The 21,417-nt window shown below is 58.7% G+C and overlaps 1 protein-coding gene across 4 annotated transcripts in view; it reads right to left on the bottom strand.

The window, feature by feature from the left end:
- LHPP (phospholysine phosphohistidine inorganic pyrophosphate phosphatase) overlaps window positions 1-21,417 on the bottom strand; it is a 129,830-nt gene that overhangs the window by 8,833 nt on the left and 99,580 nt on the right. Inside the window, exon 7 of one of the 4 annotated variants that reach the window (XM_072740335.1) lies at window positions 9,420-9,675. The exons of the other annotated variants lie outside the window; for them this stretch is intronic. Coding sequence (XP_072596436.1) covers window positions 9,435-9,675 — 241 coding nt within the window. The 3' untranslated portion in view covers window positions 9,420-9,434. Of the gene's footprint in view, window positions 1-9,419; window positions 9,676-21,417 lie in introns of those variants that run through there. 4 annotated transcript variants of the gene reach the window in all.

Here is a 21,417-nt window from a genome sequence, read left to right as displayed (position 1 = left end):
CTGGGCAGGACACCTGGACCCCCTGCCATCCCGCCCCCACCGAGACCAGGTCCACCCTCCATAACGGGGCCCAGGAGGGGGCCCTGGAGCCTGCCAACCCCCACCTGTAACCCCGCGGCTCTGGTGTTCACCCTGTCCCATCCCCCAAGCCACCCGTGCTGCTGCCTAGGTCAGCTCACATACCTGCGTCCCCCATGAGGCCCGACTCAAGGGACCCGGGTCTCCCCCCTCCCCGGGTCGCCAGGACCCATCGTACCCCCCGAATGGACACCTGCAAGGCCTCGGGGACTCGGGCCCGGGGAATCCAGTTGGAACCTTCCAGAACGGAGGCCTGGCTCTGCTGTGGGAAGGGTACCCCAGAGCGGGCAGCTCTGGCCACAGCACCGCAGGGCACCCCGGGCACCCCAGGCACCCAAGTCAGGCGCCGGCAGCAAGCCACCACACGGTCCTGTGGCTCCCCCAGCCCGTGCAAACAGCAGGGGCGGCTTCTCCTGTCTTCCCTCGCTTTGTTCCCAGAGACCCCAGGGTTCCTAACGACAACCAGATGCTTCCCACTCAGGCAGGGACCGGGCAGGACTGGGGGGAGGGGGGCTGCCAGACGGAGCACGTGGCATCCCTCCCACTGTCCCGGCCCACGGCTGTGCACCGGGCCGGCCTGCCCACCATGTGACCTTGGCCAGACACCAGACCACCCAGAGCCCCCGGTCTGGGGCCGAGGAGACCCCCTCCTGGGGCTGCACTGGGGCGTCTGGAGACGCTGCAGCTGGCACAGGGCAGGGGCCCCGGCACGTGTGCCATCCGGGTGGAGGGACACCCGGCAGGCCCTGGACTGGGGTGGGTCGGGCCCCTCGTGGGCGCGCTCTGGCCAGAGGGGAGGGGCCGAGTCCCCAGCGGCTCCTGGGACGCTCCGGTGGGCTCCACGTCTGGAGAGCACGTGCCATCTACGGAGAAGGTGGTAGGTCCTGAGGGCCAAACACCTCGGGGGGCTCTTGACAGGACCCAGCCAGGCTGCCAGGGGTGGGCACAACGCTCCTGGCTTGGCAGGTGTTGAGCGTGACCATGGGGACTGTGTGCCTGGGCCTGGGGACAGGTGGCAGGGGGCCACTCTGGGCTCCTGGGAAAGGGAAGGGGTGGCCACGGGGAGTCGCTGAGCCAGCCTGTGCCCCCCGCCTGCCCCTGGGGCCTACTCCTCCAAGCCCACAGCACTCGCTGTTCATAATATTATTCACAATAGTCACAGTCACCCAGAGCCGTCTCCCTCCAAGGACTCGGCGAGGGGCCTCGCACGCTTTAGTTCCTCTGGTTTCCACAGCGGCTCAACGCGTGGCTGCTGCTGCCTCGCATCTTACGGCTGACAAAGTGGAGGCTCAGAGAGGGTGAGGGGCCTGCCCGGGGTCGCTGAGCCACTGCCCGAGCCCGAGGGCCTCGCCGGCCTGGCTGGAAACACCTGCAGCGTGGCCTAGGCCTCACCAGGCGCCGGGCGGGCTGGGCGAGCAAGCAGCAGGGAGGCCCGCGCCTAAAGGCCCCGCTCGGGCAGGGCCCAGGGCCCCTGGGGGCTGGCATCGGGCCTCCCGCAGAGGAACTCCTGACAGCTGCTCAGAATATTTTGATAAAAACATGTTGAACACCTGGTGTTTAGTTTAACACAACTGGCCCGGCCCCTTGCAATATGCTCTCCAACGGCCAAATCCCCCGAGAAGTGTGCACGTGCCCCCACCCGGCCCGGCCTTCCCCAGAAAGCCGCCACACCCCTGCCCCCTTGGACGCTGGGCCTCAGGCTGGCAGGAGACCCCTGGCTAGCCCAGCGACCCTGGGCTTGCACACCCACGCTCTGGGTCCTCGTGAGGGGGCCCAGGAGAGAGGGAGGGTGCGGGCGGTGGTGCCCTCCCATGCTGGGGGCGGAGGGGCCACTGGGGCCTGGTGTCGCTTCCACCAGCACGCGCAGACCTAGCGGCTGGGCCAGCAGCTCTGGGTGCCGGGGTGCAGCTGCGGGTGGGGTGCCGTGCTGGCTTCCTCAGGCGCCGATAAGCCCCCTCGATACATGAAGACAGAGGCTCGGGATGGGTGGTCACCGCCCGGTACTCCGTGGCAGCTCGAGGCTCACCCCCGAACCCTGTCCGGGTCTGTTAGCCTGGGAGCAAAGTCTCCCGAGTCAGGGTGCCCCCTGCCGACGAGCCAGGCCGCGCCTCCCCGGGTGCTGCTCAGCGTCCAGAGGCGGGGAGTACAGCCTGACCTCAGAAGTGCGGTGTCGCGACCCCACGGTCTCCGGGGGACGCACGTGGGACCTCATCTACCAGCCTTCGCCTACTTGGCGCGTGTTCCGCTTCCACGGGGTTAAAATGGGCACTTCACAAACCGGGTCCCCCGCAGCCCCTGTGCACGTGCGAAGGTGCCCAACGTCGGGGCCAGTACGAGCCCCCCCAGAATGGCCCGAGTGAAGGTCAAGGAGCGCTGGCAGGACGTGAGCAACAGGAACTCTCCCACGTGGCCCGCAGGAGGGCCCACCAGGCGGCCCTCTGGAAAAAACTGGTTTGGCAGGTATCCCCCAACTGGAAACGCGTGGAAACCACGTGTGTGACCCGGAATCCTGTTGTGCGCACCCGCCCGGGGCACTGAGCCTTTGTTCCCCGAGAGACGGGGACAGAGACGTCCCATCAGCTCTGTTCATAAAGACCCCAAGCTAGGAACAGCCCCAGTGCCCACGAGCAGCAGAATGAATAAGTTGTGGTCCAGACAATGAAACATGGAACAACACGGATGAAGAGTTGGCTTTTTAAGGGTCTCGGGTACTGAGAAAGGCACACGGTGACGTTTCTCCAGGACAGCCAGAGGAAGTTAGAGACACGGCTGAGAAACCACAGTGAAGAAGCGGGGAAGCACCTGTGCCACAGGCCTGGGAGCCAGAGCAAAACACGGCAGCTTTGAGCTCCCTGGCGGCCAAGGCAAAGAGGGGAGCTCTGGGGTTACACAGAAGCAGGTGATCGTTCAGAGGAGACACCTTCCTAGCGGCCGGGCCAGCAAGGTCTTGTCCCTGCCCTCGGGAGGGCACAGTGAGGCTCCAGCACCCCGTCTGCAGAAACTCACAGGTCACCCTTCCCAGACGAACAGACTCCTGGCTTCTCACTCCAGGGAGCCTGTGACGTGGCGCCAAGGGGACAGTAAGGCCCGGGGCCCGGACTGGCTCCCCCTGTCCCGCTGGCTTCCCAGCACCCGGCACAGCACCCAGGTCATTGGATTGTTCAGCCCAGGTTTTTCCAAACTAGCTCCCACTTGCATGGAGACCCCCACCCACCCACCCACCGGCCGCTTCTTGTTCAGGGAAGTCCCTTCTCCTCTCTGGACTTAGGAGCCTCCACTCATAGAACTGCTGACCCTCTGGCCCTCCCACACTGTCTCCCATTCGTGGATGGATGTCTGATCTCAGGGGCCAACAGGAGACAGGTGGATGCCGGCAGGGACAGGTGGTATAGGGGAGGTGGGCACTGGGCTGGGAGGGGCGCCAGCGGAGGGACGCAGAGGTCCTAGGAGCCAACAGGGTTCCGGAGCCCGTGTTGAATGAGACCCGTGCTGGGATATTACTGTTCAGCTCGGATCCTGCACAGAACAGGTCTCTGAAGATGCCCCCGGCGCAGGGTCACCGGTCATTCTCCTCCCCGGCAGCCTGGCCCAGGGTCTTCACGGAGGAAATGGGCTGAGCGGATCCACCTCCAGTGCCCGGGCCCCAGCCCGCTCCAGAAGGCCCTCCAAAGGCCAACCTGGGGCCCTCACCTGGTGAGGACTGCTTCTAGCATTTTTTTATTTTTTTATTTTTTTTTTAAATTTTTTTTCTTTATTTATTTATGATAGTCACACACACAGAGAGAGAGAGGCAGAGACACAGGCAGAGGGAGAAGCAGGCTCCATGCACTGGGAGCCCGACGTGGGATTTGATCCCGGGTCTCCAGGATCACACCCTGGGCCAAAGGCAGGCGCCAAACTGCTGCGCCACCCAGGGATCCCCTCTAGCATTTTTAAAAAAAAAGATTTCATTTATTTGAGAGAGGGAGGGAGAAGGAGAGAACGAGTGGTGGAGAGGGGGAGAGAGAGAGGGAGAGAAGCAGACTCCCCCCTGAGCGGTGAGCCTGATGCAGGACTTGATCCCAGGACCCCGAGATCCTGACCTGAGCCGAAGGCAGACGCCCACGGACTGAGCCCCAGGTGCCCCAGGACTGCTCCCACCTAAGGAGGCAGCTGGCCCCGTAAACAAACCGCGGTGTGCCGGGCTCGTAGCACTGAACCGTGCTCTGTCCTGGGCTCCCGAGCTCACGGCCTTCCCTGCCTCACCGCCATCAGGAGCCGCCGCCGCGACGGCAGGGTAGCAGGAGGGACGGCACCCGCTCCCCGTGCCAGGCAGGGAGCTGAGCGCTGCCGGCCCGCCTCCCACCTGCCAGCGAGCTTGGAGTGCGAGCTCCTCGCTGCGGTCCTCACGGAGCTCGGGGGCCCGGCGCAAGGCCTGGGGACAGGGGCCCCTTGCACACGGGCTCGGGACTTGCATGGCCAGGGCCCGCATCCCGCCTGGGCAGGTGACGTCCCCCGCTGCTGCGGCACACAGATGTGAGGGCTGAACAGGATGGGGGCCACCGGCGCGCGAGGGGCCCCGAGGTGAGCGGTCAGGTGAGGCCAGAGGCAGCGGTGCTGACGGCCCTCACAGCCCGGAAGCCAGGCAGCGGGAAAAGCTCAGATCACCCCGAGTGGCCATCAAGAAACCCTTCAGAGGGGCTGCTCGTCCGCTTCCCACCGGCACCTGGACTCGTGAGGACTGTCCCCTGCAGGGTGGGGCTCACCTGCCACAGCCCTGACTCTGGGGCGCACCCCCCCATCCTCCTGCACGTGATCCTGCCACAGCCACGCGGCAGCTCTGTTTGTCCTTACGCATCATGCCCGGGACACAGACACGGTCCCCTCTGCCACCCTCCGCCACCCCCCCCCCCCGGGCGGATGCTCAGCTGTCGGTGCTTCTGGTGGGGGTCATCCGGGGAGGACGTGGAGGAATATAAAATGAATTATGGTCTTTAACCCCATTCCTGGAAATCTTTCCTGAAGATTTAATTCTAGAGAGACCTCATACAGAGTCTGGCATGTGCAAAGTCTTCAGTAAAAGTTTGCTGAATCGAGGGAAAAAAGTACTTTCAGAGACGTTTGTGACAGTGCTACTCGGAACAGAAAAGGCACCAGTCCAAACGCCCAGCCGTGGGGGAGGACTGAAGCCTCATGCAAAGCTCGCCAGCGCTCTGAAGCGGGCAGGGCCAGGGGGCGGGGGCAGGGGCAGGGGCAGGGGCTGCTGCACCCATGCCCACGGCGCAGGAGGGGGCCGGCCGGAACCCCGAGACGGACAGCCGTCCAGGCGGGGAGGGATGAGAGACAGAACCTTTTGTCTTCCAAGCTCCGCTGGAGGCTGCAGTGATGCCGTCTCAATAACGCACATAATAATGACAACGGTTTCTCGGTTCATCTCGCCCCACGGCTTCACCCGAGGTATTAACAAGGCTGCAAAGTCGAGATCAGATTATGCTTCAGCCCAGACAGACGCGAGAGGCCCAGCCACCCCGCCGGGGCCCGGGGCTCGCCAGCCATGGGACGACAGTCCAGGCCAGTCGTCCCGGGGGCCAAACACTGCGCCGGGCACCACCAAAGTCACCTGCTCTGCAGAGGGTATCAGTTCGTTACAACTGGACGTGGCCAGGTGCACCAAGGTGACCCCAGGGGCGGGCGGCACCGGCCACGTCAAACACACCACGGGCCACCACCCTGGACTGGTCCTCCCCCGGCCCCTCTGCCCCGGTGGCCAACCATCGGGTGTCAGATAGGCCCAAACCCACCCCCCGCAGGACGGAGAGTCCCAGAGCTCTGCCCAGCATATCCACGGCGGCACCTCATTCATATCCACCCAGACTTCATGTCTCATCCCCCAGAGAGAAGGACACGGGGACGGGGGGGGGGGGGGGGGTCAGCTTCAGGTCGCGCAGCCAGCGTGCAGCAGGGTGGGACTTGGACCCCGGTTCTGACTTCAGTACCAGCACCTTCCCTGGACCTGCTGGATGAAGCACAACCAGAGGGAAAAGCAAACAAGCCCCAAACCCAAAAGCTGGAGGCACTTCTGGGCACGACCCCTCCTTCCTCCAGTGAGGGAATGGAGGCCCAGGAAGGAAGAGATGTGGGCCCGAGACGGCCCGGCCACACTGCACCCTAGATGACGAGTGTGTCCTTGCAGAGAGCACAGTGTGGCTCTGGGCACCCAGGCTGTCTGCCTGCCACCCACATGGCCCGAGCAGAAGGGGTCCCTCGGGCTGGGGGCCTCAGTGCCTCCGTACGGACGGGGAAACCGAGGGCCTCGAGTGACCCAGCAAGGAGGCCGGTGCCCCTCCCCCTATTTACTTAGCACCTTCCACCCGGGCCAGGTTCCCCGAAACGCTGACGGACGCCACCTCATTCATCACAGTCCAGACGGCACCTCATAAATGGTCAAAGCCGCCCGGCAAGGGGGCCATTCGCTCCGGGCCTCGGGGACGCCAGGCCGCCGGGGCGGCGCACCCCACAGTGGGCCGATTGTGCGCGCAGGGTCCCCGGCCAGGCTGCCTGGCTCCCGGCCGGCCGCCGTGCCCTGGACGATTCCTAGACGGAATCTTGTTTTCATCGCTTCCGTCTCCAGCAGGCAGACGAGCTGCTCCTCCGGAACGCTGGCTCAGCACGCTCCGATCCTCCTCAGACCCTGCGCCCACGGGATACAGGGCACCAGACACCAGCCCCAAACAAGCCTGCCCTGCAGCTCCGGAAAGGCCTGGAAGCAGCTCCGCAGCGGCCCGTCCATCACGGTGGGCTGTAGGTGGGGACGGGGACGACGGCGGCCTCTGGCTGCCCTGACTCGGTGATCCTCAGGGGGGCGCTGTCCTGTCTGCAGAGGGGGAAACTGAGTCCTGGAGGAGGAGGGGAACCGGGACACAGCAGCCATGTAGGCTCAGGACCAGGGTTTGCCCTGAGTTCCGGGAATGGCCCGGTGACACGACTTGCCCCTCAGCCTCACAGAGCCTGTTCCCACTAGTGGCTTCCGGGGCTCAAGCCCTAGTTCAGTGTATTTGGGGGGCTCAGGCACACCAGGGTTCCAGAACCTGCCAGGGCCCATCCGGTGACGGGCGGGAGGGGGGAAGCAGGACCGGCCTCCCAGGGTGCAGTGTGGGCTGACGGTCCAGCGGGAGGCAGGGCCCAGCAGGCCTGCGATGCCGTCCCTTCCCGGTGCCCGGGACGGGATCCTGCAGGTGCAGGAACACCTCCCCTCACGGCCCCGGCCCGGGCGCACGCCGGGACCACACTGTTCCATCCTGTTCCAGCGCTGAGCACCAGGTGAGGCCCGGCTCGCTGCCCCCTCACCCCCGCCCCTGCCCCCAGAGGCTTCTATTCACTGGTTCTCTAGATAAGCTTGAGGAGTAACTTGTCGGCGTGTGTCCCGAGGCGGGGGAAGGAGAGAGCCACATAAACGGCCGGGCTGGGGTCTTACGTTGTCCCCCAACCAAGTCCTTCAGCAGGCGAAGCCCAATTTCCTCCTCGCAGCCCCAGAAAGGGGACTGGGAAGTGCTCTCAGCTCCCCGTCGTCGGGTGGCCCAAGAGCCACAGGAGATGAGGACACTGGTTCTCAAAGCCCCGGCTCCTGGGGCGCAGCTGGGGGGCTGAGAACCGCCACCTGGGGCCCAAGCTCAGGCTGGACCCGGAGGGAGACTCGCAGCTCCACAGCGATGCTTATGCTACGAGAGAAGAGTCTCCAGCCCTCACCTACGCGCCCACCTTAAGAAACTAGAAAGAGTAGAGCAAACTAAACCCAAGGCAAACAGAATTCATAAAAGGTCAGAGCAGAAAGCAATGAACTGAAAACAGAGAAACAACAGAACGTCACTGAAACAAGCAGCTGGTTCTTTAAAAGACCGCCTGGAAATGCCGATGCCCGAACCCTACCCCAGAGGTCTTTTTGGTCGGTTGGTCCGGGGTGCGGCCTGCGGGCTGGTCTAGCCCCCCGCCAGGTGCTTCGGATGGGCACCCCGGGCAGAGACCCCCTCGCTCCCAGGGGCAGACCACTCGAGGGCTGGCTTGCAGGAACAGAGCAGGTTCCACGCCTGGCTGTGTGGTCTTGGGCAGGTCACTTCCCCCATCTGGGCCTCATTTCCACACCGGACTTTGTCCTAGAGCTGCCACTGTCCACCTGTGCTGCTGGGGCCCTGGCTTCCCAGAGGGACCCGGGGCAACCAGGGTGGGAGTCAGGGTGCCAGTCCCGTGTCCTGCCTCCCCAGCTCTTCCCCTGAGGGTGGTACGGACTCCTCCCTCTGGGGCGCAGGGTTTGTCTCTCCTCCCTGGAAGCTCCCACCCCAACTGGACGCTCGGGACACTACCAGGATGCGCCCTGACGGTCAGGGGGGCATCCCTACTGCCCCCCACCTCCTCTCTAATTAACAAGCCTGGACCCCCAAACAGCACTGAACACAACACCCACCTCACCCACCCCCTTGGCTGTGTCCTGCAAACTGCGACCCTCCTTCCACACCCTGGAGGCTGCTCCCTGTTCCCAGAGCAGAGAGCCATGGGGATGGGAAGGCCTCAAGCTTTCTGGCGGAAACTTCATGAAAGCAGGGTGATGGGTGAGATCTTTTCTGTCTGGGACAAGGATCCTGCTTCTTTCAGAGACAGGCAGCAGTGTGTGCTCACCACAGTCCCTTCCCTGACGTTAGGGGGGCACAGCCCACGCTAGGAACCCCTTCTGTGCTGGATTTGCACAGTACTATGATCTAAGAGTCTCTCTTTTTTTTTTTTTTAAGATTTTTATTTATTTGTTCATCACACACACACACACACACACACACACACACACACACAGAGGCAGAAACACAGGCAGAGGGAGAAGCAGGCCTCCCGCAAGGAGCCCAATATGGGACTCAAACCTGGATCCTGGGATCACACCCTGAGCCAAAGGCAGATGGTCAACCCCTGAGCCACCCAGGTGTCCCTAAGAATCTCTGTTTTATGGATGAGGAAGGAGGCTCAAAAAAGGGGCCGTGAACTCCCTTGGTCCCAGAGCAGGTAAGTGGTGGTGCTGGGCTTCCGACCCCACGGTCTCTGGGCCCATGGTCTCCCCACTTCCCTCATCTGCACACCACTGGGTGCCTCTGCTGGGACGGGCCCACCATGCCGGTGCGGGCAGGCTCCAGACAGATGGGACGGCCTCAGAATTCAGAGCCAGGAAAAGTTCTCTTGGCTCTGATGGCGCCTTTGGAGCTCAAGAAAGACCCCCGACAGCGTGCCCTTCATGCCTCGCACCAGGGAAGACGAGGGAAGGCCAAGTCCGGGGGCGCACGGCGCTGCCCCTCCCGCCGTGGGGAAGAGGCGGGCGTATACACACAGAGCTGGATTATTAATTAAGCCAGGCCTTTCAGAACATCACAGGCACAGAGAAGAATGCCAACAGGGATGCCCAGCTGCAGCAAACCCTGTGCAGAAGGTTCCAGCATTTCCCTGCGGCCACCCATGGGCACTGTCACCCTCTGGCAGCCTGTGGCACTTTCCTTGGCACAGACCTGGAAAAGCTCTGTCTTGCTCCGTAGCCCCGGCCTCGAAGCGCTCATTTCCCATACTCTCCCACTCCCGTTCCGTGCGCATCTGGAAGGACAGAGGGGGGTGTGATGTGAATGAACGAATGAGCTGCTCACGCCATTCTTTGCACAGGACGATGGGTTCGAACCCCGCAAAGCCCATCAATCGCACATCTATTTCTCCAAAGGGGCAAGTGGGGGTGGAGAAAGCTTTCCTGAAAGGACTTGGCCTTGAAACATTAAGCCAAACAACTGGAGTTGGCAGCGGCCAGCTTCCGAGCACCGCCAGCCTGAAGAAACGGGCGGCCAGGCCTGCGAGGCAGGGCCGGGAAGAATGAACCCATTCAAAGCCAAGCTGGGGGTGGGGGGGACTGGAGCCCGTGCGCGCCGGGGGCCTGCACGTCAAGAGGCTGCAGCCCGGGGGTCCCCGGGGTCCCGGAGAGCCTGACCTCAGCTCCGCCGCGGGCTGCCCACGGGGAAGCACAGGTGTCGCCAACACGTCTGTCCAGGATGGACAGGGAGAGGCCTCGCTCCGCGGTGTTGGCGCAGCACGGAAGTCCGGCTCCTGGGAATCGTGGGGGCCCGTCCCTCGCTGGCACTGAGGTGGCAGGGGGGTGACCCCCCGCAGGCTGAGCCCGCAGGGCTCCAGCCCACACCTCCTGTCTGTGCTCCTGCCGGGGGCGTGTGGCATGGGAACCAGGCCGGGGCAGCTCCGTGGCCGAGCCCGGGCCACCTTTTTGAAGACAAGTTCTATTTTCATTTATTTTAAAGATTTTATTTATCTATTTGACAAAGCAGGGGAGAGAGCAGAAACAGGGGGAGCAGCCGAGGGAGAGGGAGAAGCAGGTTCCCCGCTGAACAGGGAGCATGACGCGGGACTCGATCCCAGGACCCCGGGATCATGACCTGAGCTGAGGGCAGATGCTTCGCGGCCTGAGCCCCCCAGGCGGCCCTGAGGCCAGGTTTTAATCTTTGCCGACTGGCCTTCATCTTTGGAGGCGGCTCTGAAGCCAGACTGGTGGGCACAGCTCATCCAGCAGCGGGAGCTCGTGTGGACGGAGCGGTAGAAACGCAGGACCCGAGGGAAGCACGCGAGCCGCCGAGGAGGTGCCAGCTGTAAGCTCTGAGCTGCTTTATGCAGGAAAAGGCGCCTGCCACGCACAACCCTAACTCCGTTCCACCCACCAGGCCGCTGCGTGCAGCCGCTAACCCGGGCAGGCACTGCTCCTGCACGCTCTGCCTCAGAGGCTGCTCAGAGGCTGCTGGTAAACCCGCGGCCCAGGAACACGATTTGCCAGAGTCTATGCAGGCTCGGCAGAAGCCATGGTTCTTGCAGACTACGGGCTGATTTCTCCCGGATGGTTTAGTGGAGGGCCACCGTGACATCATTCCACAGTCCTCGCTGGCTGCACGGCTCGGGGGAGCTGTGACTTACGGACGCTCCGCCAGGGTTATGAATAACCATGCTTTGCTGGCAACACGCTGGTCAAGAAAATGAGCATCTGTTTTCCCTACCCTCTGCTCTTCCTTCCTCGGCTCCCAGAGCACAATGCCACATGTGGGCCAGCCCCTCTGGCCCCTGGACCCCCCACCCCAGGGGACAAGGTAGGCATTGGGCATGTTCCAATGTCCCCCCCCACCCTTGGAGAGCAGACTTGTCCCCTGCAAGGGGTCACAGTAGGTCCTGAGGAGCAAGAACCCAGCAATATGGATATTTGTGTGCAAACATTTGCAAAACCTTCCCCCGGCCTCCTCCTCCTCTTCCTCCTCCCTTTTTATTTTTTTATTTTTTTTTCCTCCTCTTTTGTTAAATTAAAAGCATAGCTTGCTGCCCTAGAGAGCAATGCTTCAGGTCGGCCAGAACCTCATGGTCACCTTGGAGGTGAGGCCTAGGCTGACATGCGTCGTGGCCCCAGCTCATGGGGACGGAGAACACATGGAGCCGGAGCCCCTTGAGCTGCAGACTTGTAAGGTCAGGGCCAGCCTCTGATGTCTCAGCAAATATTTCCCGGCTTTTCTTATTTTAAACTCAGAGTTTGTTCCAGCCACACTGGAGAATCAAGAGCTAGAGCGAAGGGCACGGAGCAGAGTGGAGGGACCATGGCAATTGGCAGGAAGCAGGGCACAGCAGGGCTCAGGGGTCTCGTCACATCACTGTCAAGGGCCCCCTGGCCTCAGAGTTGATGGGAGGGATGGAGAAAGGAGTGAATCAAACAGGGAGGGAGACAAAATCAAGGAGCAAAATCAATGAAGTTACTGGAGCTGAGGTGAGAGGCAAGGTGGCCTTGGTCAAAAGGACAGAGAGTCGCTGAGTTGGGGGCAGCCTCACCCTTCTGTGGGGACCACCCTTGCACCCCGTGCCCAGGGCCCCCCAACCCAGCCAGGCGAGGGGGAGGAGCAGAGAGCCCGATGCAGGGCTCCACCTGGCCACTCAGATGGTGACCTGAGCTGAAATCAAGAGTCACAGACTTAACCGGCTACCCCACTCAGGTGCCCCCTGAAACCTGGAGATGTCTGACCTCCTTGGGCTGTTCTCCAGGTGCTCGCTTCCCCTCGAGGGAGGCAGATGCTCCCTCCACACATCTCTAAGTGTAACCGATGTGGGGGGTGCACGGGTCAGAGCCTAGGGAATGCTCCGGAGGTGGCATTTCTTAAGGGATTGCGACTTCGTTGTTCTTCACGCCTCCTTCTTGTCCCTTCCCTACAGCTCACCCAGAAAATGCTTTGCTTCTTCATTCCCTGCGAAGACCAGACTCCCAAGCCTCCTCTGCCCTCCCAGGGCCACGGCTGCACAACCACAAACAAGCACTGGGGGTGAAACCAGCTGATGACGACCCTGCTGACACAGACCAGTTTGGCCCAGCAAGAGTTGTGTGACCGGTTTCTTTTTCAGAACAAAGGTTAAGTGGGGGTGTGCACGGTGGTGTGCTAGAGCTGGTTTGTACTGACTGTGCATCTCCTCCCAACTTCACGTTCGGTGACCTCGCTTTGGTGGCTTGAAACCAGCAAGGCTGGGAGCACGTATGCCACGGAAAGTGCAAGCGCTACCAATCAGGGCTTCCCCTGCCGCCCCAGAGAGCTGGCTGTTACATCTAAAGCACACACCGCTTGAACTTGATAATCCTCCACGTTGCTCTGAGGTAAAAACAATTCCATGAGACAATGATTTATACGCTCACATGTAATTAAGCCCATGTTCACAGATGTGTGGCAGGGCAATTTCCAAGATAATGACAATAAAACCTAATTACCGTTAATCCAGGGAAGGTCTGCTGAAATGAGCAAACCTTTAATTCTATAAAATTTTTCTGAGCCACTGAGATCAGTATTAGCACGGTGGGGGTCCAGAGGAGGGCCACGGCCTCCTTCCTGCCTGCACAGTGACAAAAGAATAGCCACACACGAGACAACAGAACGGGACCCTTACCTCACACCGTAGCAAAAATAAAGTCAAAACGGCTCAAAGATCTGAATGGATGAGCTAAAAACATAAAATTCTTAGGAGAAAACACAGGGTAAGTCTTCAGGGCCTCAGATTTGCCAAGGGGAGGGGAACTGCAAATCAGAAGTGCAATGAGACCACTTCACCACCCGCTAAGACGGCTGGAATCAAAGGGCCCGATCGTAACAGGTGCAGGCGAGGATAAGGAGAAGTCAGAAGCCTGAGATACTGCTGGTGGGAATGTAAAGTGGTGTGGCCGCTGTGGGAAACAGTCTGGCAGTTCCTCAAGTGATTAAAATTAGTTACCATATGACCTGCCAATTCCACCCCTAGGTATATACCCATGTGAAAGAAGCCAGTAAAAACAGACTACTTTTCACATTTCCATTCCTACGAAACGTCCAGAGTAGGGAAACCTATAGGGATAGAGACTAGATTAATGGCTGCTGTGGGCTGGGGAGACGGGGTAGGTTGCTAGATGGGGAGGGTGGTACACAGTTCTTTAGGAGGGGATGCAGGCAGCCTCAGTGGCTCAGCGGTTTAGCACCACCTTCAGCCCAGGGCCTGATCCTGGAGACCTGGGATCAAGTCCCACGTCGGGCTCCCTGCATGGAGCCTGCTTCTCCCTCTGCCTGTCTCTGCCTCTTTCTCTCTCTCTCTCTCTCTCTCTCTCTGTCTCTCATGAATAAATAAATAGAATCTTTAAAAAAAAAAAAGGAGGGGATGCAAATGTTCTAAACTCAACCGACAGTGATGGTCACCATATATACTAAAAACTGTCAAATTATACATCTTAAGTGGGTAAGCTATGTGATTATAGATGCTATCTGAAAAAAGCTATTTAAAAAAAACACATTTTTAAAAAAGATTTTATTTATTTATTCATGAGAGACAGAGAGAGACAGAGACACAGGCAGAGGGAGAAGCAGGCTCCATGCAGGGAGCCTGATGCGGGACTCAATCCCGGGTCTCCAGGATTAGGCCCTGGGCTGAAGGCAGCCACTCAACCGATGAGCCACCCGGGCTGCCCTTAAAAACACATTTGGAGGGACTGACACGAGCAAAGATGGAAAGTTGACACACCACAGAGGTGGCATTCCATGTCGGTTGCGGAAAGGGTGGGCGGCTGAAGCCCCGTGTCTGAACAGCCATTGGTTACTATATAGACAATATGACGAGATCCCTACCTCGAGCCATGCACAGCAGCCAAATTCGAGTAGATTTAGAACCTGAAGGTGCAAAGCTGAACTTTAAAACTCCTGGAGGAGAATTCAGAGTATCTTTCCAACGATGGGGAGGGGAAGATGCCTTGGGCAAGACACAAAATGCATAAACTGTAACAAAATGATTAACAAATCTTATTATATTCCAATTTAAAACTTTCTTCAGTAAGACACCATGAACTTCAGTAAAAATGCAAACCACAGACGGGGAGTAAATATTTGCAACACAAATAACTGACAAAGGAGCAGGAGGAGAATGTATTAACCGTTACAAACTACACTTGAGTCTTGAACATGGGGGTTAGGACCCCTCAGCAGTCAAAAATTCATGTATAATTTCTGACTCCACCAAAATAGCCTATTGTTGACTGGAAGCCTTACCAATAATATAAACAGTTGATCAACTCATTTTTATGTGTCATACATATTATATACTGTATATGATAAAGTAAGCTAGAGAATAGAAAATATTAAGAAAATGAAAAAAGAAAATACAATACCATACTATTAAAAAAAAATCCATGTGTAACTAGACCCACACAGTTCAAATCTGTAATTTTTAAACGATTTATTTAGGGAGCCTGGGTGGCTCCATGGTTGAGCGTCTGCCTTCGGCTCAGGGCGTGGTCCCAGTCCGGGGATCAAGTCCCACATCGAGCTCCCCGCAGGGAGCCTGCTTCTCCCTCTGTGTCTCTGACTCTCTCTCTGTCTCTCATGAATAAATAAATAAAATCTTAAAAAAAAAAACCCACAAAATAATAAAATAAAATAAAATAAAATTAAATAAATAAATAAAAAGATTCATTTATTTAAGAGTGGGGGTAAAGGCAGAGGGAAAGGGAGAGAGAAGCTAAGCAGAGTGGAGCCAGGAGCCACCTCGGGGCTTGATCTCACAACTCTGAGATCATGACCTGAGCCGAAACCAAGAGTCAGATGCTCAACCAACTGTGCCACCCGGCGCCCTGGGTCAACTGTCATTTTAAAAGTGATGAGCATTCCATAGTAAAGCATACAAACTATTCGAACAGATACAAAGGGGCATTCGGGTGGTCATTAAGCATTTGAAAAAGCGCTCAACTGCACCAAATGTACAGGAAGTGCAGTTTATATTAAAATGAGATATTATTACACATTCTCCAGACTTGGAAAAGCTTCTTAACAACTTAGCAGTACCAAGAACTGGCAAGGATGTGGGAAAATAGGATTCTTTTCCACTGCTGGAGGGGACAGGAGTGGGCTCGTCGATGCACTCGGGAGTGGTCAGCAGTATCGAATTCGTAAACGGACAGCCCGGCCGTCCGCTCTGGGCCAGCTCTCCTGCTTCCGAGTCAGGGCGTGCTAACGCTCCCCGATAACAGGAGTCACTCCAGTACTGCTGAGAGACAGCAAAGAGTCCGGGCTCCCAAGTCGGACCTGCCAGGACAGACCTCGTAATATGGATGCTCAACCAGCTCTCCACAGTGATGCTTATTGCCCGGCAAGCGGGAGGAAAATTGTCCTAAAGAAAACCCAGCACATTTGCACAAGAAGCCATGCCAACACGGTTCGCCACAGCGTGATTTATAATCATGCAAAAATTGGAAACCATCTACACGTCCATCGACAGGAGACTGGAATGCAAACTGCAGGACAGCCATACATTGACACGCTGTAACGTAACTCTGGCCGCCTTCCTGGCCAACCCTGAAAGGCTCATTTCCAGAGGCTGGCCGGGCCTCTACATAAATAGGGCCTATGTGCGATTTTCCCTGTTGGTGCCATGTCGCATGGACGCAGCTGAGGGAAACTGGAAGGCGTTCAGGGCTAGGATTCTTCTACCTTTCCAGTAGCTGTTTCCATGCAGAGGCGGGAGTGACTCACACTGGCCAGTCCCATGGTGGCGGCAGGGCCGTCGGGCAGCCAAACCCTGGTGCCATGAGGTGCTCCTAGAAAGAGGGGTTCTGGGGTCGCGCTCAGCCAGCTAGGACACGTGTGCACTTAGGACAAGCACTGGGAAGACCGAAAAGAGGCAGAGACGCCACAGGAGGTCTGGAAGGCCTTCAGGGGGCGTGTTTCAGCACCGGGGCCGTCGGCACGTTAGCCTAAAGCAGCCAGCTTTCCCCAGATTACCTGCCTGGGAAACCCCTTTACCGTGGAATCCCCTTTACTAGAAACCTCTCTGGGCCTTGAAGGGGCCTTCCAAGCAGCCCGACATGGGGGTGGCCAAAGATAAATCATGCAAAAAGCTCTTTTTTCCAAAGGTCCAGACGGAAATGTGCACGCCAAGGGTGAGTGCCCACCGGAGGCAAGGCACCCCAGAAGGCTCAGGAAGCTTCTGGAAAGAGCAGCAGGGGCAGAAGACGAATGGCCTAACCCACTGCATCCTGGTGCCATTAGCATTCCCTCAGCCCTGCCCCGGTTGGGTCGTTGCTGGGGACATTGGTGACCATGACAGTGTGGCCTCACCTCAGGAGGCAGGCAGCCTGGGGGCTGGGGGGGCGGCACACATGAGAGAATCATCACAGAGGAGTTAGAATAGATAATCGCACCATGAAAGGGGCTTTGAGAGAGGACGTGCTGTCTGCAGGGAAGGGAATAAGGGACAAGGGTGAGAAGGCCTGTGGCCACCTCGCTGGGAGGCAGCGAGGCAGCCGTGACACCGTGTGGCGAGGTGGGGAAGGCAGGGCGGGCCGGGCCCCGACGGCCACCTGGCTTCGTCTGAAGAGGGAGGGCTGCGGGCCGCCTGCCTCCAGGCCCGGCCTCCCCGAGGGGCCCTGGAAGCCGAGGCAGGCCCTCTGGAGAGTGTCAAGAGTGACAGTTATGAACCTAATTAACTTCTTTCTTTGGATCAATAAAATCGCAGGGTGGGCTCCTTCCAGGGCACATCTTGCTTCAAAGAAAAGGTTAGATGGGGAACAAGGCTGCACGGGGGGGCTGAGGACGGGCGCGCCCTCTGCACCCAGGAGGCCAGCGTGGGTCCAGGGGACACCTCGTATCTGATGCTGGAGCTTGGGGGAGCTGCCTAGCGGGTCCTCAGGGCCCAGCACCCGGTCCATCTCCCAGCCAACCACACACCTGGGCCTCATGCCCCCGGCTCGGAAGCGGGGGTAACACAGTCGGTAAGGGCACCGACTTCCTATCCGTGAGGGTGGCATCAGGCCTAACATCAGTGAGCGCTCAGTGGGCACTACTATCATTTTCCCCGTCCTCAGAACGCAAGGAACGGCTCCTGCTTTGTCTCCATTACAGGTTGTGGCGTGGCTGGGGCAACGCACCCAGAGCTCAGGGCCGCCCAGGGTTCAGCAGCCCATCCCGATGGGGTGGAGGCAGGGCCTGGGGAAGGAGGGGTGGGCGGGGCGGGCGGGGCGGCGTGCACCCTGACCTAGGCCCCACATGGGACCCCGGCCTGGAGCCCTCCCCGGTCCTCCTGCCGTCGCTCACTCAGGGAGGAGGAAGGGCCGGGTGTGCTCACACTGGGGGACCCAGAACACCCCGCACCCCATATTTCCCGTAGGCCTGGGGACGGGCTGTGGGGGGGGAAGCGTGGGGGCAGGATACGGAGGGGGGGTCTGGCCCAACTGCGGTGGCCCAAGCGTGCCCCCCGAATTCCCTCGCTGCCTCACACTTCACACTGGGGCTTTATGTTCCTTCTGGGTTCTTAATGGGTTTTTTTCTTTAAATATATTTCTGGGAAAGCTGTATTTTTACTCTTGTCCTGCCAAGTTTTTTTTTTTTTCCCCTTCTCTTTTTTAAATATGTGTGCACTCCACGAGGCAGTAAAATCTCCACATGAAGTCATCCTCGACAGCTAATAATCAAAACCCTGGGTGTTCAGAGAACAAAGCGATTAAGAAAAGCAGGCCTGAGTGCCCCGGACCACAGAGAAGTGACCGACGCAGTTGAGACCCACGCTCGCGTCCAGCTCGTGCCTCAGTTTTACGAACTGCTGACGGCTAACGTCACCACAACACCCAAGGGGCGCGAGCCTCTCGGGGGGCCAGCAGGCTGCCCGGAGTCCTTGCCCGCTGCCCCCCCACTGTCCTGCCACACTGCCCTCCCACTCACACACCCACCACGCTGCAGGGTGAACACCGACTCTTTCTGGGAGAATTTTACTCACCCAACCACACACGCAAGGCCTCCGACAGCCAGGGTGTCGAGGAACAAGACGCGGCCCCCGCGCCCCAGAGCAGGGGGCCAGAGTGGATGAAGGGGTCAGGGACACGAGAGCCAGCCCCGGCTTAATCATTGTCCCCCAGACGCTGGCACCCTGATCTTGGAAGCCCAGCCTCCAGGACTGTGAGAAAATCAAGGTCTAGTGTCTCCGCCCGGGTCTGCGGGGTTTTGTTTCAGCAGCTGGAGCTGACTGATACACGGCGTCTGAGCAGAGCGGATGGAGGGAGGAAACGTGACGTTCCTTGGAGAGAACAGCGACCGTTTTGTACAATGTTCCTCAGTGAGTTTGTTCTTAACGATCTACGGAGCTACGATTCACATGCCGTCTAGGTCACCTGAAGTGTGCAAGTCAGTGGTTTTGGGTATATTACATTATTAAGTTTCCTAAATTATAGTAAAACATACAGAACAAAAAAACTTGCCGTTTTCATCATTTTTAAGCGTACAGTTCAGTGGCATTAAGGACATTCCCAGTGCTGTGCCATCATCATCACCAACTATTTGGGAAAAAAAATTTTTTTTAAAGATTTTATTTATTTATCCATGAGAGACAGAGAGAGAGAGAGAGAGAGAGAGAGAGAGAGAGAGAGAGGCAGAGACACAGGCAGAGGGAGAAGCAGGCTCCATGTGGGGAGCCCGATGCGGGATTCAATCCTGGGATCTCAGGATCACGCCCTGAGCCAAAGGCAGATGCTCAGCCACTGAGCCACCTGGGCGTCCCTTGGAAAACTTCATCACCCCAAACACACACTCCACCCCGGTTAAGCAGTAGCATCCCAATCCCCCTCCGCAGCCCGTGGCCGCCGCCCCTCTATGTTCCGTCTCCACGTCTCCACGAGCCTGCCTCTTCTGGGCACCTCACCTAAGTGGAATAATACGATTTGTCCCTTTGCAGCTGCGTCTTTCACCCGGTACATCTTCCGGCTTCCTCCAGGTCGTGGCCTGTGCCAGACCCTCGTGCTCACCGAGGCTCCGCCAAACCCCAGGGTGCTTATCCCCCACCAGCCGACGGACAGGTCACTCCCACCTTTTGGCGACTGTGAGGAACGTGTGTGAGGACCTGCCTGCGATTCCTTCCTCGACATGGTTACATCTGAGGTTTTCCCGTGATTCCCGGGCCGGGACACGCGGGGCCGAGCCGCCCTTCTCGGCGCATGGTCAGGTCTCAGGGCCGCGCCATCCGTGAACCTTGATCACCAGGCTAAGGCTGAATCTAAGGATCCTCCTGTAGACTCCCACGTTGCCCTTTGTGACAGCTGAATAGATGGCATGTTAATGCCACGCAAATACCCTGTTTCTGGAACCTGCCAGGTTGGAGATGGCGAATGAGGGAAGGTGAGGCTACTAGAGGCAGGGGTCGGGGAAGCTGGGTTTAAGGCCTGAGTGGGTCGCCTGGGGGGAGAATGGAGAAGCAGAGCAGTGGGCCTAGGCCCAGCCCTAAAGCCTGTGACATCTGTGACATCTGGAGACCGGGGAGGGGAGGAGCCCAGCAGGGAGACAGAAAAAAACCCCACGAGTGACCTCACACTTCAAGGGCGTGAGAAGACACATGGCCTCGTGGCCTCAGCAGGAGCAACACTGGAATCCATCCTTAGCTCTTCAAGGGAACAGGCCCATTTCCCCCCTCCGCACCCCTGCCCGCACCCTTCCCTCCCCTGCCTTCCGTTCTCTCCCCACCCGGGTCTCCACACAGCCTCCCTCTCACCCTATGGGGTCCACCTCACGTGCGGCATCCCCTGGAGCCCTTCCAGGGGCTCAGTGGAACGTGACCACCCCCCTCCACTGGCCCAGACTCCTCAGGACTTTGTGCCCTTGGAACAGCACAGATGCCCGGGTCAGTCCCTGTGAACTTGGAGCTCTAGGAGCAGCTCCCCTCTCCGATTTTCCAGAGGCCACACGCACCCACCCCTCTGCACACGAACCCCCGTCAGCCCTCCGAGCCAGGCGCTGTGTGTGTGAAGTTCTGGGGATCCCAGGTGACTGCGACGTGGTCCCCTCCTCCCCGGCCCTGTTCTAGGCGAGCGGATGAGTCCCGTGTGCACGTTCCTACAGGGAGATGTCCCGGACTCCCACTTTCCAGCAAACCTGTAGCCCTCCGCACTGTTCTGCTTGTTTGGTGTAGCTGTGCGTCAAGAGCCATATGTCAGAAATGACTTACTATTCTGTGTGACGACAAATATTTTGACAGGCAGGGCTCATCTGCTTGTCTTGCAGGTTTTACGCATGCACACACAGACAAAACACAGGGATGCAACTCGCAGAGGCGTCAGGGGGAGCCAGCACTGAGGTTTCCAGTCACCTGTGCTGTGCCAGGCACAACCAGACACAGCTCCCAAGGGTGCCAGAGCCTGAGCCTGGCGTGTTCACGGACAGGTACAGCGCGGTGACTGCAGGGTAGCTGGGCTGTGCTGCAGGCCTGGGGCCTGTGTCCCTGGAGGCCGTGATGGTGGCTTTTTATTTCCCAGGCCTCAAACATGAACTCAGACTTGTCTGGTCTCAGGTACTTAGTTGTATAAGATGAGTCTGGTCTCAGGTACAGGCAATCACAGCTCGGGAATGTGGAATCTTCTGCGTACCAGGGGGTATGAGGAAGCTACCTCACTCCATCCTGTCTCTGTGACTAGCTGCTGCAAGCCTGGGACCTCTTCACCTTGGGTCTCTAAACATTCCCTCTGACCTGGTGCCTGGGTGGCTCAGGCACTGAAGCATCTACCTTCAGCTCAGGTCATGATCCCGGGGTGCTTGGATCAACAGACTCCCTGCCCAGCAGGGAGTCTGTTCTCCCTCTCCCTCTGCCCTTCCTCCTGCTTGTGCATTCTTTCTCTGTCTCTCAAATAAATAAATAAAATCTTTTTTAAAAAACTAAAAAAAAAAAAAAAAAAAAAAGTTCCCCTGACCCAACAATTCCACTTTGGGGTATTTATTTTAAAGAAACAATCAGAGGTGGGACGCCTGGGTGGCTCAACGGTTTAGCACTGCCTTCAGCCCA

This window comes from Vulpes vulpes, chromosome 15 (genome assembly GCF_048418805.1).
Source record: "Vulpes vulpes isolate BD-2025 chromosome 15, VulVul3, whole genome shotgun sequence".
NCBI classification, from domain to species: Eukaryota; Metazoa; Chordata; class Mammalia; order Carnivora; family Canidae; genus Vulpes; species Vulpes vulpes.
Note: the sequence above shows the minus strand (reverse complement) of the source record. Positions and strands in the feature narration are given on the sequence as shown.